The sequence below is a fragment of the Phyllostomus hastatus genome, unplaced genomic scaffold (genome assembly GCF_019186645.2).
Source record: "Phyllostomus hastatus isolate PE091 unplaced genomic scaffold, TTU_PhHast_1.1 phas_contig_80, whole genome shotgun sequence".
NCBI classification, from domain to species: domain Eukaryota; kingdom Metazoa; phylum Chordata; class Mammalia; order Chiroptera; family Phyllostomidae; genus Phyllostomus; species Phyllostomus hastatus.
The window spans coordinates 49,916,146-49,933,857 of record NW_025333960.1 but is presented as its reverse complement, the minus strand read 5'-3'; the positions used below and the strand labels follow the sequence as shown (position 1 = coordinate 49,933,857).

The 17,712-nt window shown below is 44.9% G+C and overlaps 1 protein-coding gene across 3 annotated transcripts; it reads right to left on the bottom strand.

Annotated features, from left to right (window-relative positions):
• Window positions 1–5,965: 5,965 nt before the first annotated feature.
• On the bottom strand, window positions 5,966–16,644 carry SERPINB2 (serpin family B member 2). Of its 3 annotated transcripts, XM_045850117.1 has the most exons (9): window positions 16,595–16,628; window positions 14,189–14,343; window positions 13,122–13,298; window positions 10,879–10,998; window positions 9,495–9,623; window positions 8,867–8,984; window positions 8,020–8,162; window positions 7,262–7,426; window positions 5,966–6,939 (listed from the first exon to the last, which is right to left on the bottom strand). In XM_045850117.1, the coding sequence occupies exons 3-9, from the start codon at window positions 13,290–13,292 to the stop codon at window positions 6,535–6,537; spliced, it is 1,251 nt and encodes a 416-aa protein (XP_045706073.1). In that variant the 5' UTR covers window positions 13,293–13,298; window positions 14,189–14,343; window positions 16,595–16,628; the 3' UTR covers window positions 5,966–6,534. The 3 variants fall into 3 exon arrangements, with proteins under 3 accessions (XP_045706073.1, XP_045706072.1, XP_045706074.1); XM_045850116.1 differs by lacking the exon at window positions 14,189–14,343 and having other exon boundaries at window positions 16,595–16,644; XM_045850118.1 differs by lacking the exons at window positions 14,189–14,343; window positions 16,595–16,628 and adding an exon at window positions 16,461–16,584.
• Between the last annotated feature and the right edge of the window lie 1,068 nt (window positions 16,645–17,712).

Below are 17,712 nucleotides of genomic sequence, written 5' to 3'. Positions count from 1 at the left end.
TTTTTAGTTTTCTGAGGAAGTTCCATACTGCTTTCCATAGTGGTTGTACCAGTCTGCAGTCCCACCAGCAGTGCACTGGGGTCCCCTTTTCTCCACAACCTCTCCAACACTTGTTTGTTGCTTTGTTTATGATGGACATTCTGACTGGTGTGAAGTGATATCTCATTGTGGTTTTAATTTGCATCTCTTTGATGGCTAGCAATATTGAACATCTTTTCACGTGTTTCTGGATCCTCTGTACGTCCTCCTTGGAGAAGTGTCTGTTCAAGTCCTTTGCCTACTTTTTAATTAGGTTGCTTGTCTTCTTAGAGTGAAGTCCTGTAAGTTCTTTATATATTTTGGAGATTAAACCCTTGTCTGGGGTATCATTGGCAAATATGTTTTCCCATACAGTTGGTTCTCTTTTTATTTTGATACTGTTTTCTTTCACCGTGCAGAAGCTTTTTTTATTTTGATGAGGTCCCATTTGTTTATTCTTTACTTTATGTCCCTTGCTCTAGGGGACATGTCAGTAAAAAAGTTTCTGCGTGAAATATCTGAGATTTTCTTACCTACGTTCTCCTCTAGGACTTTAATGGTGTCATGGCTTATATTTAAGTCCTTTATCCACCTTGAATTTATTTTTGTGTAAGGTGTAAGTTGGTGCTCTAATTTCATTTTTTTTTGCACGTAGCTGTCCAGTTCTCCCAACACCATTTGTTGAAGAGGCTATTTTTACTCCATTTTATGTTGCTGCCTCCTTTGTCAAATATTAGTTGACCACAGAGACTTGGGTTTATTTCTGGGCTGGGATTAGAGTTTCAACATGGGTGTTGGGGGCAGGGGAGACACAAACACTTGGTCTGTAGCAATGACTGAGCATTTTCAGACCCGAAGCAAGGTATTCCAGTTTCCAGATGGGGAAAATCTACTGATGAACAAGATTAATTTTTCAAAACCATTTTAAAAAGTATTCAATACAATGAAATGTAAAAAACACTATTAAAAAAAAAGAAAGAAGCAGGAATGACCCTGACATCATATTCTAACTCAATGATGAGTGAAATATGGATATTTTCAGAATCACACCACGGGGAAACCCAAGACGCCAATGGAATCGGTGGAAGCTACACTAACCTCCTCTCCGGACCAAACCGGAATTACAACCAAATTATAGAAAAATCATCCCAAATAACCAAGTGGACTCTAGCTGGAGAGGAAAGGACTTGCAGAAGAAACCACTCCCCCACCACAAGACCAGTAGGGAGTACAGAGACTCCAGAGGGCTGGCTGGGCCCCCACGCGTGGCAGCTGGTATCTGAGCAGCCCCCTGGAAAGTGTAGGATGTAACGCCAAGCTGGGCTCCCCTCCCTAGGGCACCAGAACCAAGAAGGGAACCCAAACGACTTCCAGCTGTGTAGAGCAGGAGGGTTTCTGCCTGTCAGGGAGAGAGGGCTAGAGACCGGGGGCCTTTTAAAGGGCCAACACACCAGATTTTGTTCACAGCTGGGCTCCAGCAAAAGGGGGACAGAGTGAACTACAGGTGCTTGAGGACAGAGCCTGGGGCTGGGGGCCCTGGGGGGAGAGCTGAAAGGTCCGCCACCGGGCCCCCTGTGCTGGCTCCCTCCCCACGCTGCAGGAGCCATCTTTCCAGGGCGGAGCACGCCTCTCCCAATGGCAGCAGCCTGGGGAGAACCAAGAGCCCCGTCTCCAGGAATTGCTCTGCCTCAGCCTGTGGTGGAGCTTAAGCCTGGCTGCTGAGGAGCAGAACTGGAGGCTATTTCAGAGATCAAGCCTAACGGAAAACCTGTTAATACTCGCTGGAGGAAGTGAGCACATACAATGGGCTAAAGATAGTTTATGCAATAAGTAGTGTTGAAAAAATTGGACAGAGACACGCAGAAAAATGAAACTACACCACCTTCTTACACCACACACAAGAATAAATTCAAAATGGAACAAAGACTTAAATGTTAGACATGAAACCTTAAAAATCCTAAAAGAAAACATAAGCAGTAAAGTCTCGGAATTGCTTGTAGCAATATTTTATCTTATATCAGATATCTTATATCTCCTCCGGCAGGGGAAACAAAAGAAAAAATTAACAAATGGAGCTACATCAAACTAAAAAGGTTTTGCACAGCCAAGGAAGCTATCAGCAAAATAAAAAGAAATCCCATCAAATGGGAGCGCATATTCACTTATATATCTGATAAGGGGTTAACATCCAAATTCTCTAAAGACATAAAACTCAACACCAAAAAAAAACAAAACAAAAACCTATCCAATTAAAAAATGGACAAAGGGCCTGAATAGGAACTTCTCCAAAGAGGACATACAGATGGCCCATAGACATACAAAAAGATGCTCAACATCACTAATCATCAAAGAAATGCAAATTAAAACTGCAATGAGATATCACCTCACACCAGTCAGAATAGCTATCATCAGTAAATCAACAAACAAGTGCTGGTGAGAAGGTGGAAAAAGGGGAACCCTTTTGTATTGTCGGTGGGAATGCAGACTGGTGCAGCTGTAATGGGTGTGGAATGAGGTTCAGGACCCGGTGAAGGCTGAGGAGCCCCAAACCCCCCACAGCCAACGCTTGGGGGAGGGAGAAGTGGAGGAGAGCCCTTGGGAGTTACTCTGCATATCAATAACGGCTGAGGCACAGCAAACACTAAGAGCCAGGGAGATGGGCGTGACTGGGACGGGTGAGGTAGCTGCAGGGGCTTGCTGTGCCTGAACGAGATGAGGAAGACAATTCCACTATGAAATGGGTCCTCGCTTGCTTGGACGGCAGTGGAGAAAGGCAAAAGAGACCAGAGTACGTGCAGAGGTAGCCGGCTGTGGGCTGTGGGAGGAGTCGGAAATGGGGTTACAGAGAAGGAGCAGGGTGAGGATTTAAACTCAAGTGCAGGGCAGCCCTGGGTTCTTCACCAAGCAGCTTGGGAAGGGAAAGTCTCTTTGGCCGTGTGGCCTGAGGAGGAGAAGCAGCCTTGGCCACACGATTCTGAAAGGGTAAGAAAAGCAGGATGTAGTTTATAGTGAGGAAGGAGGCCAGGCGGCCTGGGGAGCTACAAAGGACTTCCTTGCAAGATCCTGTCCTTCTACACCTGGATCTTACCCAGACTATTAAGAATTGTGCCTTTCCTGAGTGTCACCATGATCCAGAGTCACATGGCACACGCTTCCCTAGACCGTTAAAGTAGAGGCTGACGGTCACGTGTCCCAGATCCTGAAGGAGAGAGCTTCTGCGTAAGGATGATGGATGACTTCGGTCCAAACAGACTGGAGAACTGTTCGCGCAGCCGGCTGAAGATAAGGACATGGGAAACTTGTGCGGTTTCTGGCTCACAGCATGGTGGGGAGCGTGGGAAGTGCTGGGTCTCGTGGGAAAGGAGGGCTCTGAGCTGAGGGGCTCTGAGCCCCACCCAGGGTTGAAAGGTTGTGAATCAAGACTTGCTCCTTCCAGCGTTAATTGTTGGGGCTTTCACCAAGGCACTACGTGGACGGGCCCGGGTCTGCTCGCTTACAGTGTTGGTGAACTCTGCAACACCGCCACTGTGGAAAGCAGTATGGAGACACGTCAAAAAATTAAAAATGGAAATGCCTTATTACCCAGCAATTCTACCTCTGGGAATTTATCCGAAGAAACCCAAAACACTAATTTGAAAGAACATAAGTGCCCTTACGTTCACTGCAGCATTATTTACAATCGCCAGCATATGGGAGCAGCCAAAGTGCCCATCCATAGAGGAGTGGATAAAACAACTAGGGGACATTTACACAATAGAATGCTACTCAGCCATAAAAAAAGAAGAAAATTTTATCCTGGTGACAGTGTGGATGGACCTGGAGAACATGATGCTACGGGAAAAAAGCCAGTCAGAGAAAGACAAATACCATGTGATCTCACTCATATGTGGACTCCAATGAACAAGCTGAACTAACAAGCAAAACAGAGACAGACTCATAGAGAGCAGGCTGACCTTTCTTGGGGTGGCGGGTGTTTAGAGGGTGGAGGGATTGAGTAAAAAGGAAAAAGGACTCATGAACTTCGACAACAGAGTGGTGATTATGGGATGGGGTCAATAGAAGGGGACCAAATGGTAATGGAGAAAATACAATAAAAAAGTGAATACCTACATACATACAGAAAGCTACCCCCTCCCCCGTGAAAAAGACTCACAATGCTACAGAGATCTGATCGGATCCCTGGGGAGGAGAAGGGAAGGGCCGTAGGAGGAGATTACCCCGGGAAATGGTAAACAGCCTGAGAAGCTGAATGCCTCCAGAGTGCAACAAAAAGAGGCCAGAAGATTTAAAATGAAAGGAGGGCAGAGACTGGCTCTCTGGCTCGCTTCCTCTGGGACGCCTAGGAGATCACGCAGCAGCGGCCTGCGTTTCCCAAAGGACGGTGTTCTGGGCAGGAGAAGAAACTCGGCGCAGCCTAGGATCGGGCTAGTCTGGCAGGGTTGTGCTTCTCTGGGTGTTCTAGAGGTGACAGGCTCAGAGGCAGAGGCCTGCCATTCTTCCAAAATTGTGCAGCTTTTGTATCTTGTGTTGTTGTAGTTTATAAACTAATCCAATAGAAACAAGATCATTAAAAACTAATGAAGGAATGATTGGGGAACTCCTGAGTTAGAGAGTTTAACCTTAATTGATAGGCTTACGTAATTAAAGCTGTAACTAAAGAGTTACAGATTTTAGCCTTAATTGATAGGCTTAACTAACTAATGCAAGGGGAAAGCTGTTATTCCGAAATTGTCTAGCTTTTGAATAAAGAGTTCTTTCCTTTATTACCCAACCTTTACCCCTGGGATTTTGTATAGACCGTGGCAGTGGGCAGCGGGACTCCACTGGCTGTTTGGTAACAAACAGCAGGTCAGGAAGCTACTACTCACTGCTTTGCTGTATGAATTATGGAAGTACACAGACAAATGAATCTAAAAAGTAAGCGGGGAATGCATGAAGCAGGAACCCCGAATTTTCAAGAATGTCTTAGAGAGAATAAACCACAGTTCAAGCCTTAAAAATTTTCACTCAATAATTTTCTGGGATTTTATGTTTGGCCAGCTGACAGTAAGGACATAAAACCAGAGACAGTTTATTACTTACAAAGATAATAATTATAATCACTGGTATTTTTAAACACTGTATATGTCAATAATTCATTTAATTGCTCGTTATGCATGAATTCACTTAACCATCATAGCAACCTTATGAAAAAGGCATCATATTCTCTAGTTTACACTGAAAGGAAAGCAGCAGAGAGAAGCGCTATTCCCCACCCGTGGTTAGATGACAAGTAAGTGTTAGAACTGGGACTTGGATGCAGGTGCTTGAGGTCCTGAGGCCGCCTCTTTAGCCACTAAGCTCTGCGGGTCACCCATCCCTGCCTTCCTTTCCTCACAGGGAGGCCGGTGCCTGCGACCCATTGCCAGATCCAGCCACGCTCCTGCAGCCAAACTCTCCAGCCAGCTCAGGATCACCCCCCAAACTTTAGATGTCTTAGGTCCCAGGTCTTAAATTATGCTCCGTCTGCCTCTGACCCACTCAAAAGCACGGAGTGCTATTTGAAGGAAACGCCCTCCCTCTGTGTTGCCAGTCCATCTTCATTCCTCCCAACTCTCCGATCAATGACCGTGACCTTGATTCTATGTCCAGACCGCTGGATTTACCCTTTATTCCCGATGTTCTTGAGGTTTAAACACCAGCGTGCAGAGGACGCTAACCCAGCCTGTTCTTAGGAATTGCTACACCCTCTGCTGCCGGGCGAAGGTAGCTCTAAACCACTTTTCACAGAGCCCAAGTGTACCCCAGCCGTGGGGCCCCTTGTAGGAGGGGTGCGTACCCCCTTGGCTCCTTCATTCTGACTGGTTTTCTTCATTCAGACAAATGAGCCCAATGCCTGCTTCCTGGGAACCAAGCTGTAATAGGTCGTGTGATCCACAGACCTAACGGAACGACAGCAAACAAATGGTTGTATGGAAACATGTTTATTTATTATATATTTGCAGTTTCCCATCAGTTACAGATCCATCTGTGTGATGCATAATGTTATAAAGTTACATAATATGTATTTGCTTACTGTTCACTGTTTTCTTCTGGGTGTTTATCTGAGAAGGGGATAGAAAAACACCTACTCATCCTTCCTCATTAAAACAGATAAATGCACCTCCTTAGAAAGAAACATAACCAATCACCTGTCTCTCTCAGTCACCTGTCAGCTACATTAAATAGACTGCTACCAATAATACAAAATTATACAAAATAATAAATAATACAATAGTACTTAGTGCTATAAAATAAACTTAAGAGGGAGTACTAAATAATACAAGTTCCATTTTAGGAGACCAGATCATGAATAGGGTTGTAATGTTAGGATTGACAGTTGTCTGGGTTTTTCTGTGTTGATATTTAGTGCATGGTGTAGGTTGTTCAGGAAGACAGAATACATAGAAAAAGTCCCTAAGTCGTTGCTGCTAAGAGCAATTCTGAGGCTGATAGTTCCTACTACAAAATCCTGTGCAGAAACAGAACCTCCCAACTTTACGGGGAGGTGAATCTGCCAAAGAAGAGGATGGTCCTGGTGGGTTTGTGCATTATAAAGAAGAGGAAAGGGTGATCTACCACAAACTGCGGGCCCCCGTGGCCGGTTCTCCCTGTCATGATGGCCCCGGTGCCAGCAGTAGCTTCGGTGCCCTCCTCGTTGACATCCACGGTGGCTTGATGAAACACTTCGGACAGAAACAGGTCATCCTCTTCTGACATTCCTAAGAAATTGGCCTGGCCCTTGACGAAGGCATCGTTCATGCCCATGCTCCTGAGAATGGGTTTGAGTTCGTACTGCTCTTCTAATTTGAACTTCGGGAGGTACACCTCAACGTCATCCTCGGCCATCCTGTCCGTGCTGATCCACGTGTTGAGTTTGTCGTACGTTATTTCACGTTCCAGCTACAAGTCCAGAAATTTAAAAAAATAACCAGTGAGTGCTTAGAAAAGAAGGAAAACGACTTCTACGTGTATTGTTTAAAAATCAGGGACTGCTGATTTTTATCACCCACAGTGATACAATAATTTAACACACTGGTCAACTTTTTGCAAGAAGGGAACATTATGTTTTGAATGAAAGTTGCAGACACACCACACTTACTATCAACTGATTCACACACATCTGTAAGCAATTGCACACCATTTCCTAAGGTGTAGTCATGGTCATCATGAAAGGCAAGTTTAAGCCCAGAAGTCTAAAACATGTAAAGCTGGGCTGGCTTACCAACTCCAGGCCAGTGGACACATTCGCAATTTCATCTGGAAGCAGCAGGAACATGCTGACGTCTCCAGCGTAAGGGAGTTCTAGGATCTGAGTCTTTAGGTCTTCTATGTATCCAATGTTCAGCATCTCACGCAAGTACATCATCTGTACGGGCTTCTGTTGAGTCTAAAGTGATTGAAGAGTAAAATATGAAAGTTAATACTCAGATGTCAAGAGATTTACAGTTAGACATAAAAGAGAAGAGGTTCTGCTTTTGTGTTTAAAAAATCAACAAAATAAATTATTTGCATACAGTACTCTGGCCTTATCATCCTTTTCAACATTACACCCATTCCGGACAATAATAATACTCCTAAAACATTTGCTTAGTACCTATCATGGGCCAAGAACTCTACTAAATCTCATCGAATCCTTACAACAACCTTTTGAGTTGGATGTTATTGTTAACCAAGTTTTATTGATTCAAAAATGGAATTCATGGAACATACAGAAGGTTATAGCTAGTAAGTGGTAGGGCCTACATTTGAGTCTAGGATTTAAGCACAGGGTCCATGGTTTTTCACCATTACTCATATGACCTCATAAAATTACTGAGTGATATTCAGTAGCTTAAAAGAGTCAATCAACTGTCCGATATCCATAACTTATAACCAGCACATCCCATAGTGGCATCAATGACTGGTCTCTAGTCATTGTTTCTCCGTCTTGTCTAAGACTCTACAACACGCGCTGGGAAAATCTGTCTCATGGTCTCGTACCGAGTTCACGCGGAAAGGATAAAGCCCATTTAATTTCTTCTCAAAGGCAGTTTTCCATTTTCCTTTGAAGTAGACGGCATTCACCAGGACCATCCTGGTCTCTGAGTCTACGGAACCTTCGGGTAACAAGTTTGAAATTTTACCTACAAAATAAAAATGACCTATGTTTAGTTTTCCTTTACAGCCATTCCACACAATGCTGAAAGAGAAAATTCATGTGTCTCCAGTTAGGCATGTCATTTTTACTTTCACTCCTGTTCATCGTCACTTTTCCTGCCTCTTTTGTGGCAGCAGTGTGTCGGTATTTTACACTAGCGGTTTCAAAATCCAGAACGGAAATGAAGAAGTGAGATACATAGTTCACCTGCTTTCAGAGGAGCAAAAATCTTTCTAAATTCTATAGAACTTAGTTCATGTGCTTTTTTTTTCATTATGGGAGTTAAGAAACCAAGACACAAAACTATTGTTTGAAATGGTGTTTTAATCCCAGAAGTTAAGAAAATCATTTTGGGGTTTTTTTTGGGGGGGGGAGGTTTGTCCACAGTGGAAGAAGTGTCACAGTTATTTCAATACTGATATTTCCTATGTTTGAAAACAGCTGTCCTCTCTCACATTCTTTACTAATGAGATATTCAAAATCCAATTATTTGAGTACTGAACATGTCTTCTATTAACAGACCTCAATTAAAACACCACTCAGCTAAACAAGAATAAGGTTGCATTAACCAAAATAACTAAGGATGAATGAATTTTAAAGGATTAAGGGCTAAGTTCAAGGACAGTTTAAAAAAATAGATCAGAGTTTTCTAAGTGGGAAGAAGAACAGAAAACATTTCCTTGGTTTTACCTTTGGTTTCTGTCTCGACCCAGAAATTAATCTTTTTTCTGGCTCCTTCAGCACATTCTAGGAAGTCAACCTCCTGGGGTTCTGCAGAGTAATATTTCTTCGAGAGCTGCATGTATTCCTTTAAAGCAAGAAAAGTGCAGGAGGTTACGTAGAAGGTCTACTGAACATGCCTTGACGTAAGAGTAAATTACGGGCTTCCTGTCAAGACCGGGGGACCTGAGGTCAGGGTAGGGGTGGAAGCCGGATAGTGTGTTCAAAGAGGAGATAGTGCACAATATACACACACAGTGGACCCCCTTCCCTACGAGGAAGCTCCAACTCTCTTTGTCCTCTGGCTTGCTTCGCATTATAGACACTAAATCAGAGGGAGCTGGCTGCAGATAGTGGCTGTGGGAGTCAGTTCTGTTCTTCTTGACTTACAGCCCTGCAAGTGGGGCTTTTGCAGCAGCACCAATAGGAGAAGCACAGGGTCAGCTGCCACGACCAGGGCCTTAGGGAGCCTTAGGGAGCCTTGGAGAGCCCTGTGCAATTCTGACTCTCCCAGTGGGTATGAATGCTAGACAACAGCTTTGTAAGTGACCTCACTGCAGGTTCAGGGCCCTGCTGTTTCAATGACAGGGTTACTTACTTTCCTGAATCTCGCAGACTTCTCTCCAAACAGCTTATTGACACTTTCCAATACGTAACCCTCTGTGGATGTGTTGATGGCAGAGATGAGCGTGCTGAAGCCGGAGAGGATTGTGTCTTCAGCCTGTGCCTTGAACAGAAGGGAGGGGTCCTCTTTATGTAACACGGGAAGATATTTCTCAAGCAATGGCATTTTTTCCTATGCAACAATAAAATGCTGTATTACTATATACTTTTTTTCTGGTACTTTAGAGGAATCTCTGAGGAAATACTTTTGATGTGGCTATGGTGCTAAACTAATGAGGTAGTGTTTTCCTTGTTTCATATTTCACCTACGGACTGGATCTGACCATGAAGTAGCCAACATCCTAGAGGAAAGAGAAGCTCCTGTTACAGTCTCCTAAACTCGAAGGTCTCTAAGGAATTTTTATTGTATTAAAATGTTCCTTTACGAATGTGCTTTAAAAATTCATACAACTTTGAAAAGGACTTCTTTTATAATTAAGGGATAGTTGAGGCAGTGGGAAACACAGGTTTTAGAGAACCACAAAAGCAAAGGGGAATTCCAGTCTACAGCCCAACGTTTGTGAACACGATGCCAGACATGGGGGCCAGTCACAGCAGTAGACAGAGCCCTGCAGATGACTGCCAGCTGTCTCCAGACACCTGGTGAATGTCCATAGATGGGCCCTCTCCACCTCCACCTCCGCTAGACCATAATTCCCTGGGTAACAGCTGGAGGAAGCATCGGTGGTCCCAAGAAGGAAGCTACAGGAGTTGTTCTCCCATAACCTTACTCAGGAGTGTAATTATGGGAGGTGTCACCAGGAGAAGCTTATCTGTGTCCAGTTCCTATAATTTAGCTGGAGAGCTGGTGTTTAAGGAATGCAGTATTGAGAAAACATAATACTACTTGAGACAGAGAGATAGACAGAAAGATAATAGATGGATAGACAGAGGGCTAGGGGAGGGATATCTAAAGGTCCTTGGCCTCTTAGGAAGTCATTGAGCCTGACTTTCTCCATTCCTCAGCTCTTTGTCACTCCTTCCCCTGCCCCTCTGGAAGTCTGCATTCACGCATGCGTATTCCAGGAGCCTCCTCTGGCATGGTTTTAGAACAAATCACACAAACCCAACCAGCGACAGAGGGGTGTCACAGAATTTTGAAAGAATCTTGGCCTCAAAGTCAGGAAGTCTAGATTCTGCTCTGGCTTTGTTCTTTCTTAGTGGTGGAACCACAGAATATTTCCTTAAGGACTGTGAACCTTTGTTTTTCTTTCTGGGAATGGGGGAGTTGTACTGGGTTCCCTCTCAGTCTAAGGTTGTGACTTCAGAAGATTCTACAAATAACACACAAAACCAATATGAGCGAATAAGTCCAATACCTTCAAAATAGCGTCAGGATAAGTGGCTCTCTGGATCTGCTGCATGAATGGGCAACCGGTGACGTTCTCTGGGCTCACTGCGGTGACTGCCCCGACTCCGATGTTGCTGAACTGAAGCACCTACAACGGGAATTAGAGGGAATGGTGATACACTCCTGCTAAATTACTCAACTTTTAAATTGCTGCCAACAGGTTCCTCTTAGAAGTTCTATGTCCAGTTCCCTGCCCTCATGTATGGGGTACAAGCATAGGTACTTTTTCTATGTAATATATAAGCATCAGCCAACTGAAATTTCCCTCGCAGCAGTCAGTGTGAGGTATCTATACTAGTCTGTATACTAGTCACTAGTCTCTAGGCTCAGGGAGCTTGAATGCCTTCACTCACACACCTCGTTGAAGTGGCAAAGCCACCAAACACAGATAGGAGGTCTTGTCCCCAAAGCGTGTGCTTCTCCCTCCAAGCCAAAGATTTTTTTCTTGAGTTTTAGTAGGGAACTGAGTAAATTTGTTTTTGAATTTTATTTATTTTTTTAAAGATTTTACTTAGCCATTTCTAGATAGAGGAGAAGGGAGGGAGAAAGAGAGGGAGAGAAACATCCATGTGTGATTGCCACGCAAGTGTCCCCTACTGAGGAACTGGCCCACAACCCAGGCATGTGCCCTGAGTGGGAATTGAACTGGCAACCCTTTGGTTCACAGGCCGGCACTCTATCCACTGAGCCACACCAGTCAGGGCTGCTTCTGAATTTTAAAATGTATACATGCAGCAGAGTTACAAGAAAACATTACAAAACCTTTGCATAGTCCCACATGCTCTAGCCCTTTCCAGAGACAGAGAAGGTTTATTGTGCCCAGAGTGAACCATAAGCTACTTTATTTAATTTCAGCAACCTAGAGTGCTTCATTCAGCATTTGCCCTCAAAATAAAATGCTTCTGAGTGCTAGTGATTTCTTTACATTTAAAAAATTAAGACCCTGATGTTTTCTAAAGTTTCAGTGCAGGTCATGGTCTTTTTCAAGGCAAAGAAAATAAAGGGGAAGGAAGGTTGCAAAAGGTTGTTGGTGTCAGGATTGAACAACTGACTATCGTTACCAGTCTTGATGTTTAAACTGCCACATACAAGGAGCAATGCATCCATCCCCTTCCTCCTGCGAGGACATTGGCCAACACTCTCTCCTTCAAAAAGGCCCATCCTGCATGGGTCCCCTTGGACCTGGGAAGGGCAGATATGCACCGAGGTACAAGGCTCACGGGAAACCTGAAAGTAGCCAGCGGCATTTTGGTGTGACCGAAAGTACAAGGCGTGCCTGTAAGAAACCAGAGCGATCCCATGGTAACGTTCGTGTGCATGTGTACAGGAAAGAATTTCATTACAGGGCGACCTCGTCCGGGTCTCTGACCCAGGAAATAACAGAATCCCGTGGATCTTCAATGGGTTGAATTCGCCTCCTGGGAATATCGCCCTGTGCGGTTGAACTAGCCCAGTGTAATTTCAGGACCCTGCACTCAGTGAAAGGGTCCCCCGTCTGCGCTTGTGTCATTTCCCGGGAGGAGGCCAGCTGCCCACACCCTGTCCATCTGGATTTCAAAAGCTGACCATCAGGTCAGGCCTCATTTTGTTGACATGATCTCACGGGGCTGATGACGTGGGCGAGTTGTCACTGGTCTCCGTGTGTCTGCAAGAGCAGAGTCTCCACGGCTCTGGAACATGCTTTTCTCTGTGCGACACTCCCTTAAACCCATTAGGAGGAATTCTCTCACGAACGGGGAGCAAACACAGCGCACAGGCTGAGCCATGGAAGGCGTCTGACCTAGCAGTGAGGGCAGCTTAGGAGGCCCGGAAAAGGCCTTCCCCTCCCACGGCCCACCTTCCCGCCTGCAAAATGGCACTTGTCTTAAAGCCAAAAGTGTTATAAGGCAGGTAAGACACTTTAAAAACATAAACATTATATTATTACGATGTAAAATGTGGTCACTGTTCCTCACGTCCAGCCCTGCTGTGTCAGAAACTCCTATCAGCTTTTGCTGTCTCGCGTCGGTGGTTTGTGATCTGGGTCTTTGGCTGACTTGAATCTGAGGAACTTGTGTTGTAATGGCAGGACAGGTGATGTCGCCACACCTGGGCGGGTGATGAAGGCTGACCTTGAGATAGGCGAGATATCTCGAGCACGCGATCAGAGCGGTTCGGCGGCTCAGCTCAGGAGTCGCGCGGCCCTCGTGTGGGGCTCCCACAGAAACTCACCCTGGCCATCTGCTCTGAGGTGTTGCCTCTGGCCCCCATGTAGACCATGACCATGGTGGATGAGATGCCCCACGGGGAGAAGAAGAGGTTCTGGGTGGGGCTCGTGCTTGCCAGCTGCTTGAAGAAATTGATGGCAAAGATGGTGTTTGCCACATAAATGTCTTCCATCATGTCAACCTAGAGGGAAAGGAAGGAAGGAAATACAGCTCTAAAAGATGAAACAGCATTTTGGGTGATGTCAGCAGAGGGGTACAGGGGTACAGCCTTGCTACAAAAGAGCTTCTTATGCTGAGAAGTTCATTTCTTGGAGTGCTGGGAAGGTCCCTTCCTGTCCTGCCACATGCTGGCAGGAAAGCCAGTGCCAGGTAGCACCACAGGACTGATTCTGGGTATATCTCTCACACTCACACACACACACACACACACACACACACACACCCCAGATCACCCGTCTGAACAAACACAGCAGACACACCTCCCATGGCCAAAGGCTTCACGTGCAGCCAAATGCTCGGACACACCCAGGTGGGTGGAGGTATCTGTTGGTCCTGGCCACTGATTGCCTTCCCCTCTGTATGTTATGCTTTCGTATTGGCTTAAACACACCCTACAGTTACCAGAGTACACAAATATACCAAACGATGCTGACACTCATGATTCCACAGCAAAACTTCTTGTGAAGGTGGTTTCCCAGGGCTGGGGAGCAGCTGGGGGAGCTGCGGAGGCCCCCCGGCTGAGGCACGCCCTGAGCCCTCGTCTAGGCTTGCTGGGCACGGCTTCCCCCCAGCCGGCCCTCACCTCCCCGCCTAATCTGTGGATGTCTTATGTGAACACGTGGGTCATGAACATTTCCTTTTAAGACAGCGATCTCAATTTGTATCAAAATTTCTCCTTTGAGATACCACCCTACTGTGTTTTATCCAGACAAACTAGTACATTAAGTAAAACGTCTCTCTGAAACTTTCTCACGTCTTCTCATTCGATCTTCATGAGGTCTCTAGGAGATACATACTGTCATCTTCATTAAAAGGGCAGGTTTCACACTGACGCTCAGAGAGGTCAGCTACCTTGTGTAAGGTCAGCGTGACGTGACGGTGCAGGGATGCAAGCCCAGGTCTGCTTCAGAAAGCCGCTCTATCCAGCGCCCCACACTGCCCCCACGCCGGTGTTGACCTTGACTCTGATGCGTAAGGGATTACGCAAGTTACTAGTTTGAGAAATGCTAGAAAAAGAAAATAAAAAGAGGAAGATTGCAAGTCTTTCATGCTCCAAGAAGGCCTTTTAAGTTTAAAAAAAAAAAAGACTACGTTTTTTCTCTTGCTTCGTCGCTGAGATTAGGTTAACTTGAGTGGCTCGGAAGTGTGTTCCCTCTTCCTTCCACTGCTTTCCAATGGTCTTTTAAATTAATTAGTCTTATGCGGAAAATGTTTTTCGTAAAACATCTCAGTGTTTTGGAAACAAACTGAGAATGAATAAATAAAATATTTCTGTATTCCCACTTGAAAAAAGTCAGAGATCAGAACCGGAAGAGTAAATGCAAGCCTTGCTCGTAGCTGACTCTGCATGAGGACCTGCATGGTCCGTCACCCGGACACGAACAGAAGGGAGGGGTCACGACAAACTCTCAGACAGGGCTTCCAGTGCCGCGTTAGGGTTTCAGGTGACCGCACACGGGGGAAAAAAGAAGATAAGGACAAAATTAAATTGCCCCACATGCATTTCCTTCCTTTAAAAATAGTCTAAATTTCCTTTTTTAAAAAGAAGATACAATTAACTGCATGTAACATAAAAGTAATATCTGATGTCTATGTTGCAGTTACCAAATTTTTTCAACTGAGTTGTTTTGTTTAATCTGCATAATCACTCACCCAGTAAAGCCCAGTGATCCCTGTCATACAGACGAAATGATGGAGATGGAGATTGCACCCCTAATTAGTTCCGAAGCCTCAACTGAACCTCAGCCTTTGATTGAAAGTCTAGGGTTTTTCCTACGCACCTTCCAAATGAGGTTTAAGAAGTTTATAGCTTTAGGAATCTAATATATAGTGACAGGAGGTGGTTTGAATTTGGGCGGTGGTCACACAGTGCCATACATAGCTCTTGCATCACAGAAATGTGCACTTGAAACCTATATGATTCTATTAACCAATCTCACCCCAATGAACTCAATAAACATTTTTAAAAAATAAGAACTCTCTGGAGACACCCATATACAGTGTCCCCTGACCCTCAGACACGTCCGTGGCTTACATTTGCATGGGAATCTGCCCAAGACAATGTGAAGCTGAAGTCACAGAGGGGACACCGAAAGCATGACCACCCAGAACAGGGAGCACCTGTTCCGAGTTTCTTAACGAGAGTCAGTCACACACCTTCACTAACCCGTATGCTATGCTCGTAATTACTGTTTGCTCCGATCCTCGAGAAGAGAGGGTGGGAAGCACAGGCAGGGCTGGGCTCCTCGGGCGTGTGGCAATTCCTGCTGTGCGGGTTGACAGCTGTGCCACTGAAACTTGGCCCAGGCAGCCAAGGACCCGGGAGGGGCTGCTGGGGCCCTCTCCTCCCTAACACTCCATGCTAGATTCGAATTTGCTGCGGCGTTTAAACCAAATCATTTGTGACTACACAGTGCAAACGGTTTGATATTGACCACAAAAATCAATGAGAACGGAGAGAAAACAGTAAGTCCTAGGAAACTTTTTGTCCAAAATGACCACATTTCCGCTCCCCACCCCCGCCACGTGCACGCACACGCACACACACACACACACAGTGGAAAGCAGTTTCTGGTATTTGATGACTTTCTTGGTGAATAATTGTCGCTTATGGAGTACTAAATTATTTATTGAGCTATCACTTCACTCAGTGCAACAAGTTCGGCTGATTTTTCCCTTTCGCTAAATTCACCGATCAACTAAATTCAATACATACATTCTGGTATTGAGCTGACCTAACCTAGAAAACTGCTTAATTTCTGATTATTTTAGAAAAAAACCTCAGTTAACTTTTTTTAAATATTTGTATTCAATGGGTAGATTATTTCCCATTACTTAAAATAATATATTTAAAATATCCTAGCTATTCCCATTAAATTCAGTGTCCAAACACTAGCTAGTAAAGAACATACACATTCTAACCTCGTCAAGAAAACAGATATGGAAACTCTAATGTACATTTTGGTTTGGTTAATGTTGTGAAAGATTTGGCTAAATATTTAAGCATTGGCTGGCTTCCAAGATTCAAAATTAAGTCTTGCTATATACATTTAATTCAGATCTTGAGCTAAAATATATCCAGTCAAACAGCTAAACAAGACAACGCCACTAAACGCTCACTTACCCTCTAAAAACATCACACACTTGACATTTCATTCGTAACAACAGAACCACACTCTGTCAGTAAGAGCAGTGAGGAAGGAGGAGCAGCCACGAGGTCGCGCTGCCCAGGGACAGCCACAGAAATCTCTGAAATACCTGGTCGTCGCCGAGTGGCTCTCTGGCAGGAAACACACCCTCGAAGAGCTGTCGGGGTTCACACACGGTGATGACTGGTTTTATAAAGCTCGGCCCCTCCCACGGAGCATTTTTTTTTCTCTCTCTTTCTAATCTGAAAGCTTTGAGTGATTCAACATTTTACTCAGAACGGCATCACTAGGATAGAAATGCCTGTTTGCTGGGGAACCATTGAAGAAGTTCATCGGGACAGTGATGTCACTCAGAAACTTACCAATTTAGTAATTTCTACACACGCCTGTTGAAACGAGCTGAAGGCTGCCCACCCCACCTGCCCTGAAGATACCACCAAATTCTACAACTGCTCCGCTGTCTTTTTGACGGGGCTGCCCGTGGGCCTTTTTCCATACACAAAAGTATTGCACCCCTTTCTTCTTTTTGATTCTAGCAACTGCCAAGGGACCCTTTGGTCTTTGGGAAGAAAAAGAAAACCTTTTTTTCTTTGAAATTCTCTGCTTTAAAATCTTCCATTCTTCTCAAGCCATAATTGCCTGAAAAATTCTGGGTTCCACCCTCATCTCCCCAGCCACACCCAAAGCCCTTGGCTTTTGACCTTGTTTAGAACATAGATCTTATCTTACTAAACAGTGAAAATCCACAGTGTACTTTAAGTTGATATTTAACTCTGGGTAAATCATAGGTGTGTTGATTGAAAATTGTGATGTTGTACACTTCAATAAGAAAATGGCTAGATTTTTTTTTTAGACACAGCCAAAGGAATTGGAGGGACCAAAATAAATAAATAATATAAATGGAAATGCAGTTTGAGTCTGAAAGCATTCATGTTGTTAGAGCTTATTGAAAAGTGTTTGCAACACATTGTAAATATGGCTTCACTCCTCTGCCCTTTACCTTCATGCCCAGCCAGTCCCCAAGGCCAGGATGGAGAGAAGTGAGCGCGCCAGGCCCCTTCTCAGCCGGCGTGGGAAGCTCCACGTGTGTGGGGAGACCTGGGTTGGCAATCTGAGGTGTCAGTGAAGCCGGGACTGCGGAACTGGGTCCTGGGTGATCGTCTCAGCTGGGCTGTGGTCCACGGAGCCAGGGTCATCCTTCCCTTCTCTTGCTACTGTGAGTTTCTG